This window comes from Colobus angolensis, unplaced genomic scaffold, assembly GCF_000951035.1.
Source record: "Colobus angolensis palliatus isolate OR3802 unplaced genomic scaffold, Cang.pa_1.0 Scaffold1, whole genome shotgun sequence".
Taxonomy (NCBI): domain Eukaryota; kingdom Metazoa; phylum Chordata; class Mammalia; order Primates; family Cercopithecidae; genus Colobus; species Colobus angolensis.
This window is the reverse complement of record NW_012110918.1, coordinates 12,488,822-12,499,412: the sequence shown is the minus strand read 5'-3', so window position 1 is coordinate 12,499,412 and position 10,591 is coordinate 12,488,822. Positions and strand designations below refer to the sequence as shown.

At 60.2% G+C, this 10,591-nt stretch overlaps 2 protein-coding genes across 4 annotated transcripts in view; one reads left to right on the top strand and one right to left on the bottom strand.

The window, feature by feature from the left end:
* Window positions 1-5,018, top strand: part of RHBDF2 (rhomboid 5 homolog 2 (Drosophila)) — a 21,728-nt gene extending 16,710 nt beyond the window's left edge. For both annotated transcript variants that reach the window (XM_011950444.1, XM_011950377.1), the window contains 10 exons: window positions 769-880; window positions 1,111-1,185; window positions 1,386-1,547; window positions 1,785-1,894; window positions 2,025-2,088; window positions 2,188-2,282; window positions 2,603-2,678; window positions 2,825-2,925; window positions 3,091-3,244; window positions 3,862-5,018. In XM_011950444.1, the coding sequence (XP_011805834.1) occupies window positions 769-880; window positions 1,111-1,185; window positions 1,386-1,547; window positions 1,785-1,894; window positions 2,025-2,088; window positions 2,188-2,282; window positions 2,603-2,678; window positions 2,825-2,925; window positions 3,091-3,244; window positions 3,862-4,281 (1,369 nt within the window). In that variant the 3' untranslated portion in view covers window positions 4,282-5,018. The remainder of the gene's footprint in view (window positions 1-768; window positions 881-1,110; window positions 1,186-1,385; window positions 1,548-1,784; window positions 1,895-2,024; window positions 2,089-2,187; window positions 2,283-2,602; window positions 2,679-2,824; window positions 2,926-3,090; window positions 3,245-3,861) is intronic.
* Window positions 5,019-5,789: 771 nt separating this feature from the next.
* Window positions 5,790-9,705, bottom strand: AANAT (aralkylamine N-acetyltransferase). 2 transcript variants are annotated; one of them, XM_011950193.1, is made up of 5 exons: window positions 9,670-9,705; window positions 8,636-8,644; window positions 6,986-7,214; window positions 6,568-6,722; window positions 5,790-6,230 (listed from the first exon to the last, which is right to left on the bottom strand). In XM_011950193.1, the coding sequence occupies exons 1-5, from the start codon at window positions 9,703-9,705 to the stop codon at window positions 5,925-5,927; spliced, it is 735 nt and encodes a 244-aa protein (XP_011805583.1). In that variant the 3' UTR covers window positions 5,790-5,924. The 2 variants fall into 2 exon arrangements, with proteins under 2 accessions (XP_011805583.1, XP_011805655.1); XM_011950265.1 differs by lacking the exons at window positions 8,636-8,644; window positions 9,670-9,705 and adding an exon at window positions 8,159-8,338.
* Window positions 9,706-10,591: the final 886 nt, after the last annotated feature.

Below are 10,591 nucleotides of genomic sequence, written 5' to 3'. Positions count from 1 at the left end.
TAACAAGCAATGGCCAGGTGCAGTGGCTCACACCTGTAATCCCAGCACTTTGGGAGGCCTAGGTGGGCAGATCACCTGAGGTCAGGAGTTCGAGACCAACCTGGCCAACACAGTGAAACCCGGTCTCTACTAAAAAGACAAAAAAAAGTTAGCCGGGTATGGTGGGAGCCTGTAATCCCAGCTACTCGGGAGGCTGAGGCAGGAGAATCGCTTGAACCCAGGAGGCGGAGCTTGCAGTGAGCCAAGATCACGCCACTGCACTCCAGCCTGGGTGACAGAGGGAGACTCCATCTTTCTCTCTCTCTCTATCTATATCTATATATGTATATAAAATAACAAGCAATGAAAGGTGTGGTGGGTGTCCCGGAGGAGGACAGAGAGGGAGAGTGAACAGCTGGTGGGGAGGGGGTGTGGTCAGGACAAACTGGTGTCATGTGGAAACGCCCTGGGGCTGCAAGGGCAAAGTGCATCCCAGGAAATGCAGACAAAGAGACCAGAGAGGTGGTTGGGCAGGCAAAGCTTTGCAGCCAGCAAGAGGGGGTGATTTTGGAATTTGTCTCAAGGCCTGTGGAAAGCTATCAAAGGGTTTTAAGCCAGGAGAGAGATGCTTGGAGGATCATCTTAAAAGTTGCTCTGGTTTGAGATGAGTTGGCAGGGCAGAGCAGGGAGCCCAGGCGAGCCATGCGACTGGGCCAGGGTGGCCCCGTGGCCGGGACTGGAGGTTGGAATAGGAGCTCAGCTCGGCTGACCTGAGGCCTCTCTGCACAGGCCCTACTTCACCTACTGGCTGACCTTTGTCCATATCATCATCACGCTGCTGGTGATTTGCACGTATGGCATCGCACCTGTGGGCTTTGCCCAGCATGTCACCACCCAGCTGGTGAGTCGGGTCGGGCTCCATGCTGGGGATCCCAGCCTCCCCCAGGAGGCCTCAGCATCGTGGGTACCTAATCCCTCCCACCGCAACAATCTGGCCCCAGCAGGGCGGTGCTCAGGCTCGCCATAGCCTGGCCCCTTCCTGGAGGCTCTTCCCTGGGGACAGCTGCCGCAGCCCCCCATGCCCAGGGCCCACACTGTTCTGAGGCCTCCTCTGCACTACCTCCGTGACAGGTGCTGCGGAACAAAGGTGTGTACGAGAGCGTGAAGTACATCCAGCAGGAGAACTTCTGGATCGGCCCCAGCTCGGTGAGGGCCCAGGCTGGGGGACATCATCTGAGCCAGGAGTCCCTGTGCCCTGTCACCCCCAGCTGGGCAGGTGGGCTCCTCACCCACCCGCAGGCTCCTCATCAAGGGGAGACTCTGCGGGACAGAGGTGGAGTGATGGACCCCTCCCAGCTCTGGGGCTCAAACTCCCTCTCTCCTTCCTCTCCCTTTCCCTTCTCCAGATTGACCTGATCCACCTGGGCGCCAAGTTCTCGCCTTGCATCCGGAAGGACCGGCAGATCGAGCAGCTGGTGCTGCGGGAGCGAGACCTGGAGCGGGACTCGGGCTGCTGCGTCCAGAACGACCACTCGGGCTGCATCCAGACCCAGCGGAAGGACTGCTCGGTGGGGGCAGGCCCTCCCTCCCTCCCCGGCCAGACCCTAGTCCCAGACTAACTCCACTTGCCCTGGCCTGGTGGACGGGCCCTTCAAGGGCCACGTTCCCTCCTTCCCGCCCCATCCTTCCCAGACCCCCCCAGATGAGACTGAGCCCTGGGGAGATGGAAAAGCCTCTGTCCTTGCCCACTCCAGTGGGGGTGACCTGGGCCCGGCATGACCGACCAGTCCTCTTCCGCCCTCCAGGAGACTTTGGCCACTTTTGTCAAGTGGCAGGATGACACTGGGCCCCCCATGGACAAGTCTGATCTGGGTCAGAAGCGGACTTCGGGGGCTGTCTGCCACCAGGACCCCAGGTAGGGCCTGGAGCCTCTGCTGGGCCTGAGGGTCAGGCATGGGCAAGCCATCTGAGCCACCCACAGGGAGGTGAGTAGGTGGACGTGGCAGGCTGGGTGTGCCACAGCCCAATCTGAACCCTGTCTCCAGGACCTGCGAGGAGCCAGCCTCCAGCGGTGCCCACATCTGGCCCGATGACATCACTAAGTGGCCGGTGAGTGAGTGTCCCCGGCGGGGAGTGGTCTGGGAAGGTCAGGGACGGGGGACCTGCCTGCTGCACAGCCCACTCCCATGCCTGTGCCCCTCCTGGCAGATCTGCACAGAGCAGGCCAGGAGTAACCACACAGGCTTCCTGCACATGGACTGCGAGATCAAGGGCCGCCCCTGCTGCATTGGCACCAAGGGCAGGTGAGCGACCTGGGCCCTGGCTTCAGCCATCCCACTGCCCCCTGAGCTGCGGCTTCCTGTGGGCTCTCTGCTCCTCCACCGTCACCACCTACAGCCACTGGGCTGATGCCCTCTGATAACTGTCCTTCCCTCCCCTGCTCTGGGGCTACCCATGGTGTGAGCTGGAGGAAGGGAGCTTGCTCCAGAGTGGAAGGTTCTGGAAGGGGCATCCCCCTTCCTGCCAGCGATGCCTGCTGTAGCCAGGTGCTGGGCTCTGGGCAAGGTGGGCAGCAGTTATTCAGCGCCCTGATGTCCCCTCTTGCCTCACCACCCCACCCCAGCTGTGAGATCACCACCCGGGAGTACTGTGAGTTCATGCACGGCTATTTCCATGAAGAAGCAACGCTCTGCTCCCAGGTGAGGCGAGGCAGGCCTGGGTTAGTGGAGAAGAGAACGATGGGCATGGAAGCCTGCTGGGGCTGGGGCTCACACACTCCCTCCCATGTCGGGGCCTCAGACTCAGCCTGCTTCTGGAGCGCTGAGCACCATACGCCCACCCCCAGGTACACTGCTTGGACAAGGTGTGTGGGCTGCTGCCCTTCCTCAATCCTGAGGTCCCAGATCAGTTCTACAGGCTCTGGCTGTCTCTCTTCCTACACGCTGGGTAAGAGGTTCCTCACTGCCCCCGAACCCGACCCCTGTGATGGCTGCCCAGCCAGACCCCTGGGGAAAGGTTCCTGGGCCAGGGCATGGCCGGCCCAACCCGCCAAAGCCTACTGCTCCTGAAGTGCCTGGCTGAAGGCCGCTGCCTGGTATGTCCCTCCCCCAGCATGGTGCACTGCCTCGTGTCTGTGGTCTTTCAAATGACCATCCTGAGGGACCTGGAGAAGCTGGCCGGCTGGCACCGTATCGCCATCATCTTCATCCTCAGCGGCATCACAGGCAACCTCGCCAGCGCCATCTTCCTCCCATACCGGGCAGAGGTAAGGATGTGGAGGACGGGACCCCTTCTGCACACAGGGAGCCAGCCCTGCTGCTTCTGTTCCACCCACCTGGGATCTGCCAGAGGGACACGGGGCCCCTCCTGTGCTGGGCTCCACAGCGGATGGACAGCTAAGCTGGGGGCTTACTGGCTGGTCTCTTAATCCCAGCAAGAGGGAAGAGTGATGCTCTTGAGTCACCCTGTCCCTCTGCCACCTCATTTGTCTTCATTACCGTGCCCACTGCCTGACAGTATGCTAGGTATCTAGGTCGAGTGGTAGGAAATGGCCTCGTGCACCCTCAGCAGTCTGATCAGTTCCACCTGACTGATCTAGCTTGTTCAGCGTCCGTCCTCCCCCACCGTGTGCAGCCTGGAACAGGCTTGTCTGTCTTGCTTACTCCTGTGGACCCACACCAGGCACGTACACAGTAGGCACTCAGTGTTTGCTGAAAGAATGGGTGGAGCAGGCCCAGCTTTGGTCCAGCAGCTCCTGCCGACCCCCCGCCCCTCAGCCTTGCCTGCCAGGGAGGAGCTGATGGATGGGGTGACCCGGGGTGCAGGTCCGGCCCAGGCCGCCCACCCGATGCCTGAAGCCGCGTCTCCCCTGCCCCACCCCAGGTGGGCCCGGCCGGCTCACAGTTCGGCCTCCTCGCCTGCCTCTTCGTGGAGCTCTTCCAGAGCTGGCCGCTGCTGGAGAGGCCCTGGAAGGCCTTCCTCAACCTCTCGGCCATTGTGCTCTTCCTGTTCATCTGTGGCCTCCTGCCCTGGATCGACAACATTGCCCACATCTTCGGCTTCCTCAGTGGCCTGCTGCTGGCCTTCGCCTTCCTGCCCTACATCACCTTTGGCACCAGCGACAAGTACCGCAAGCGGGCACTCATCCTGGTGTCGCTGCTGGCCTTTGCCGGCCTCTTCGCCGCCCTCGTGCTCTGGCTGTACATCTACCCCATTAACTGGCCCTGGATCGAGCACCTCACCTGCTTCCCCTTCACCAGCCGCTTCTGTGAGAAGTACGAGCTGGACCAGGTGCTGCACTGACCGCTGGGCCACACGCTGCCCCTCAGCACTGCTGGCACAGAGTTTGCCTGTGAGGGCTGCCCTCTGCAGAGCGCCCTGCGTGCCAGAGAGCCAGAGACCCAAGACAGTGCCCGGGCTCTGGACCCGGGTTCCCCCTTGCCAGGCGAGGCTGACTTCACATGAGATGGTTGATTAAGGCGGGATTTTTCGGGGGCGTGAGGCCTGTGTGATCCTGGCCTAAGCTCGGGCACACCCAAGGCACCTGCCTCTCTGAGCCTTGGGTTCCAGGTCCCAACATCCCGTTCCCTGCTGGGACCATCTCCTGGGGCAGGGTCCTTTTCTTCCCAGGGTCCTCAGCGCTGTCTCTGCTGGTGCCTTCTCCCCCACTACTACTGGAGTGTGCCCTCGCTGGGGACGTGGCTGTGCCCTCAGTTGCCCCAAGGGCTGGGTGCCCACCATGCCCCTTCCTGTTTCTCCTCCTACCTCTGCCCTGTGAGCCCGTCCAAAGGCTCTCAGATGGGACAGTGTGGGAAAGGCTTTGGCCGTGGTCTGGGGGCAGAGAACAAGCGAGGAGACACAAGCAGACCTCAGGTAGAATGAGACTGGGCGGAGCCACCCTAGGGCCTGCTCCCAGGGGGTGCTCGAGAAGCATCAGGCCCATTTTTTACCAGTTTATATCATGGTCTTCATTTTTAAAAGTAACGCTAACTTTGTACGGATGACGTCTGATGGATTAAATAATATTCTTTATGGCAGTATTGTCTTCAACGGAGACCTCAGGTCGCATGAAACTAAGATTTGGGGGTGAGAGGTCAGCCGTCAGCAGCTCAGAGACAGCGGTTTGGCCCAGTGGACAGCAGAAAACTTGTGGAGCATCTTGGGGATTTAGTTGGGCCAGAAAGCAGACTGGGGTCACGTGGGAGATCCCGGGGTCCACTTGGGACGGCTGGGTTGAATCCTTAGGCCCCGGGGGTTCCCACTCCCACCTGCTCTGCCTTGGCTCCAGGGCAGGGAGGGGGCTGCCTGGGCCCAGGGTGGCCTGCCCTGATGGGGATGGCGCTGAGGAGAAGGCGCAGCACTTGTCCTGTTACCCCACCTGGGGACGAGTCCACTCCCTGTACCGGTGCCTCACCCACCACACTGAGGAGCGGCACGGGGTATGCCCACTTGATTACCATGGGCAGAGGGCCCTGCACCAGCTTCCCTGCCCCAAGCTGCCTCCACAGCACAGGCCTCCCGCCTCTGCCCCATCCTGCTCCCCACTATCCCCATTCCAGTGGCTAAGGGTGAGAAGGGGCATCCACGAGGCTGGGGAGAATAAGGACCCCCCTTGAGCAATGGGCTGCTGTCAGGATGCTGCCTTGGTGCCTTTGCCCACCTGCCAGGAGGAGGAAAGGAGCCAGGGAACCCACAGTGCCTCCCATTGTCCCTGCTTACCAACTCAGCCCATTCTCAGGCACAGAGTTCAGAACACAGGAGGTCCAGAGGCCTCGTGGGAACAGACAGGACACACCACTCCAGCTCGGACTGTGAGAAGCCACCCCATCTCTTTATTTAGCCCTGCTCTCTCCACTCTCTGGAAACTGCTGTCTCCATGCTCAGCTGAACTAAGGAGCCCAGGGCAGAGACGGGGATCACGCTGGCAGCCAGGTGGGCAGCCCAGTTCAGCAGCCGCTGTTCCTGCGCAGGAAGGGGTGGCCCTGCAGGGAGCAGTGGAGCTCGGTGAAGGTGAGGGAGCCCACGGTGATGGCGCAGGGGCCCACGGCGTGAAAGCCAAACCTCTCATAGAAGGGCACCAGCGCATCCTCGCACATGAGCACGGCCCGGCGCACGGCTGGCTGGCTGCCCAGGTGGTGCAGGTAGCGCCACAGCAGGATGGGGCCCCTGCCCTGCTGCCGGAAGGCGCAGTGCACGGCCAGCACGTGCAGGTGGGCTATGTGGCCCCCAGGCTTGTGCATCGTCAGTGACTCCTGGAGGCGAGCAATGGATGAGAACCCAGGTCACTTCTGCTGATGAGTGCTCCCCCCCAACCACCGACCCAGGCAGGGAGCAGGTGTCCCCTGGGTGCCTGTGGTCAGGGCTCCCGCCCCAGCCAAGGAGGGCCCCAAATTGGGAGCCATACCCCCATCCCCATGGAGAAAAGTTGAAAACCCAGAGCGTCTTGCCCTGGGAGGGGCCTGTGGCCTATATGCATCTCTCCAATTCTGGAGGAAGAACTCCCAGCCCCTGGGCTCCCCTCCCCGCCATCTGGCTGACCTCTGTGTTCAGAGGCCTCCCTGGAGCTGGGCGTCACAGCCCCGTCCTCACCTGCATGAGTCTCTCCTTGTCCCAGAGTGAGCCGATGATGAAGGCCACAAGGCAGCCCTCCTCGAACCAGCCCAAGGACAGCTCTGGACACAGGGTCAGGAAGTGCCGGATCTCATCCAGGTATAGGGGGCAGACGCCCAAGACGGAGATGAAGGCTGTGGCAGGAGGCTCAGGTGGGCAACTGGTAGTCGCTGTGCCTCACTTCCACTGTCTGCTGCACCCCGAGTGTCTACTCAAATGCCCCATTCCCCCCAGGAAAATGGGGTTTAGGACTGCTGTTTCCTCCACTTTCTTGAGCGCACACATGGTCTGATACTCTGGGACCCAGCCTCCAAGACAGGAGACTCAAGGGTCTCCTCCCCACAGGATAACTGGACCAGAGTGGAGCTTCCCTCTGACCCTGTGCGGGGCCACTCACCTTCACGCTCGATCTCAAAGGCGCTGACAGCGTCCTCCGGGGTGAGGCAGCGAAACTCGCTGGCGGGGAGTGTATGGCGCCGTTGACAGCTCGGGATCCCAGGTGGCAGATGCGGGGCCTCAGGTTTTGGGGGATGGGTGCTCTGCGTGGACATCCTGGCCACTGGTGCCTCCCCGGGGCACCCCACCTTTGGAAGTGGCCTCCTAAGCCAAGGAGGGCCTCCCAGCACCTGTTGGAGAACAGCAAGGGGCAGGGGTCTGATCCTCATCTCCAGGGAGTCTGGCCCCATACTGTGCATCTGGCCTCTTTTGTAGCCGGAACTGGGGTGGAGCCAGCCCCCAAATCAATGGGCACATTCCCCGGGTACCTGGTCTTCAAGGCTGTTACCAGGCACTACAAACATTGGCACTGTCGCCCCACCTTTCCCTCGCAGCCAGAAGGATCCCTGGAGGTTTGTCCCCTTGCAGACCTGCAGACACTGGTCTCAGGGTGCCTTCTGGGTGCTTCTGAGCCGCAGAGATGGTGGCAGGGATGAGCAGGGCTCAGTGGAGCCTGGGGCACCCCAACCCTGCTGCCCACAGCGGGGAGGCAGGACTCCTGACCCTCCACTGACCACATCTAATGCAACAGTGCAGTGGGTGGGTACCCGGGCCCCCCACCCCACCATTCATGTGGTTTATCTTACCTCCCCAGAGGGAGGCTTCTGGTTCTTTGGGTGCAAGATCCTGTGGCGGAGAGCTTTTTAGGTAGTCTCAGCCCTTGGTCCTAGAGAAAAAGCCCCTTAATCAAAGTGGGCCCTTAGGGAGCCTCTATTTCTATCCAGATGGCCTCAGAATGGGCCACACACATGCAGGATTTGTGGTGGGGGGTGGGGAGGTTAGAGGGAGCCGGGGGCTGCAGAGGGCCTGGGGGATGGGGAGGATCAGGCAAGGAGGATGCATAGGATACCCCCTGCCCCACACGTCCAGCTCATCGGACATGCCTCTCTGGGCACTCTTGTCTCCCAAGACACCCTGCAGATTTGCAGTTCTTAGAGGAGGCCATCCCTCCCCCCACCTTCCAAGACACTTAATAAACTCCATGACTTCCATGTTTCCCTCCATGTCTAGAAGCTCCAAGCAGGGAAGCTCCTGTTCCTGAAGGCTGAGAGTCAGGAGCTGGGGTCCCACCTACCTGGGCTGTGGAGAGGGCACCGTGTTCCCTCCACAAAGCCAGTGGCCCTGGGGACCTGTCCGCGGGCACAGGAACCAGGAAAATCCAGGACTCCTGGCTGCAAGGCTGTAGTAGCAGATGTTACCAGGGCAGCCTGTGGTGCTGTTCTCAGAGGTTTCTAATCCCCCCACCCCACCTCTCAAGCTATCCCAGGCAGGATGACGCCAGCAGGGCTCTGGCAGCCTCTGCCCCTGCCTTGCTGAAGGGAAATGTCAGCTCTGGTGCCCTGGGCACAGAAGGGATTACCAGAGGCTGACTGAGGTCCCAGGGTTTGGGGAAGAGAGCATGGGGCTTAGCCTCAGGGGTCCAGCTCTAATCCCTGCTCTGTCACCGACTGGCTGGGCACCAGCGATTTCCCCCTCTGTCCCTTGGCGTCTTGGACAAGCCCACCTCTTATGTGGGAGAGGGGGTGGGAATTCAAGCTACCGATTTGTGCACTTTAAGTATGTTCTACTTCAAGTTTACTTAAATATTCAGGAGGTTGCTCTACCAAACATCTCAACTACAAAGCTCTCTGACTGCCACTGACCTTGGTTCCACCCATTCCCATGGCTGCCCGGGCCTTGGCACCTGGTGCTGGCGTTCCCTCAGGATGCAGGCCCCTCTCCCAGTCAGCCCTGACTACCCCCTGCCCTCCAGCTCACACCCCATCCTGCGCCCCTCAGCTTTTCTCTCACGGGCACCTGCCCAATCCCCCAGGCCCCTGCCGCGCCAGCGCCCGCCTCTGCGCCCCATCCGGCAGTGCAGATCCCCTGTCCATCTCAGGCTCCTGGGGGTCCTGGAGGTTGCGTCTCACAGGTGCACTCTTTTGACCCCCCACAGAGGAAGCTTTCGCTCCTACCCACAGTTTGGGACAGACCTCTGAGGGTCCTTCCTGTCCTGGCAGCCTGTGAGCGCCACTGCTTATAGCACTTGCTACGTGCTGGGCCCTGGATACGTGTCTCCTTTAATCCACACGGAAGCCCGGCCAAATGAGTATTAACCTTATGTTATAGAGAAGGAAACCGAGGCACAGACAGGTTCAGTAACCTGCTCAGAGCCATCCAACAGGTGAAGTGGGAGGGGCAAAACCTCCTGACATGCACAGCCACTGCTGCGCTGGTGGGACTCACTGCATCTCACAATGAGACTCCTGGTTCCTGTCTTCATGATTCTCCTGCTGGTTTTCAGTGTCCTCACAGGTGCACTCTTTCAAACCCCCGCAGAGGAAGCTCCTGTTCCTACCCACACGGTTTGGGACACAGCCCCTGACCGTGGAGTGACCCCATCCCAATGCCCCCGCCCACCCACCACCTGCACTCCTCCGCTCTCTGGGTCCCCTTCTCCCAGGGCCCTTCTTGGCTCTCTGAGGCCCACCTGCCTGCTAGAAGGGACCCTCGACAGACCTCTCAGGACTGACCAGAGATCTCCTTAGGCTCGGTTTGGCAGGGTGATCATGTCCAAGACCTCAGCTGGGCATCCCCACCTTCAATCCAGGGTTCCCCAAAAGGCCTCTTCTCTCCCTTCATAGACTCTGTGGCTCCATGGCACCCCCTGGTGGCCAATCCTAATCACAGCCACTTGGCAATGCCTGAGAAGAGCCTGCTGTTCAATCGGCCTCTCTCTTTGCTGACTTCCGCATGGCCCTGTTCTTTCTGGACAACACCCTAGAGGTCTAGAACCTCAGGGAACAGGATGAGGCAGTAAGCCAGGCATAGTGCTCACCCCTGTAATCCCAGCACTTTGGGAGACAGAGGTGGGAGGATGGCTTGAGCCGGAGAGGTCAAGGCTGCAGTGAGCCAAGACTGCACCACTGCACTCCAGCCTGGGCAACAGAGCGAGACCCTGTGTCAGAAAAATACAAATAAATTTTTTTAAAGATGAGGCGGTATGTTAAACATGGTGAAACTGGGAAGTTCAAACCCTTGTGGGACAGGAGAGGAGACAGAAGGGGAGGGCAGGGTGATCGCTGGGAACTTTGTCCTGGTCAACAGGAAGAAAACCACAGGCCACCACCAATAAGAAGGAAAATTAGGAGGGTGGGGCCCACAGGGCGATGGGTACAGACAGAAAGAGATCCCTGGGCCTGGGCATAGTGGCTCACACCTGTAATCCCAGCACTTTGGGAGGCCAAGGCAGGAGGATCAGTTGAGCCCAGGAGTTTGAGACCAGCCTAGGCAATATAGCAAGACCCCCGTCCCTACAAAAAATTTAAAAATCAGCCAAGTATGGTGGCACACACCTGTAGCCCCAACTACTTGGGAGGCTGAGGTGGGAAGATCACTTGAGCCCAGGTGGTTGAGGCTGCAGTGATATGCCACTGCACTCCAGCCAGGGTGACTGAGCAAGATGTTGTCTCGAAAAAAAAAAAAATTCCTGACCTCAGGTGGGCTCTAAAAAGAAGCACCTCCAAGG

What these genes read in the sequence shown, in the direction of transcription:
- AANAT (XM_011950193.1), bottom strand. Translation starts at nt 9,705, where the DNA reads ATGAAGGGAGAGAAGAGGCCTTTTGGGGAACCCTGG. An exon ending in CTTTGAGATCGAGCGTGAAG is followed by an intron (nt 6,723 to 6,985) that starts GTGAGTGGCCCC and finishes CTCCTGCCACAG; the next exon opens with CCTTCATCTCCGTCTTGGGC. An exon ending in ACAAGGAGAGACTCATGCAG is followed by an intron (nt 6,231 to 6,567) that starts GTGAGGACGGGG and finishes GCTCGCCTCCAG; the next exon opens with GAGTCACTGACGATGCACAA.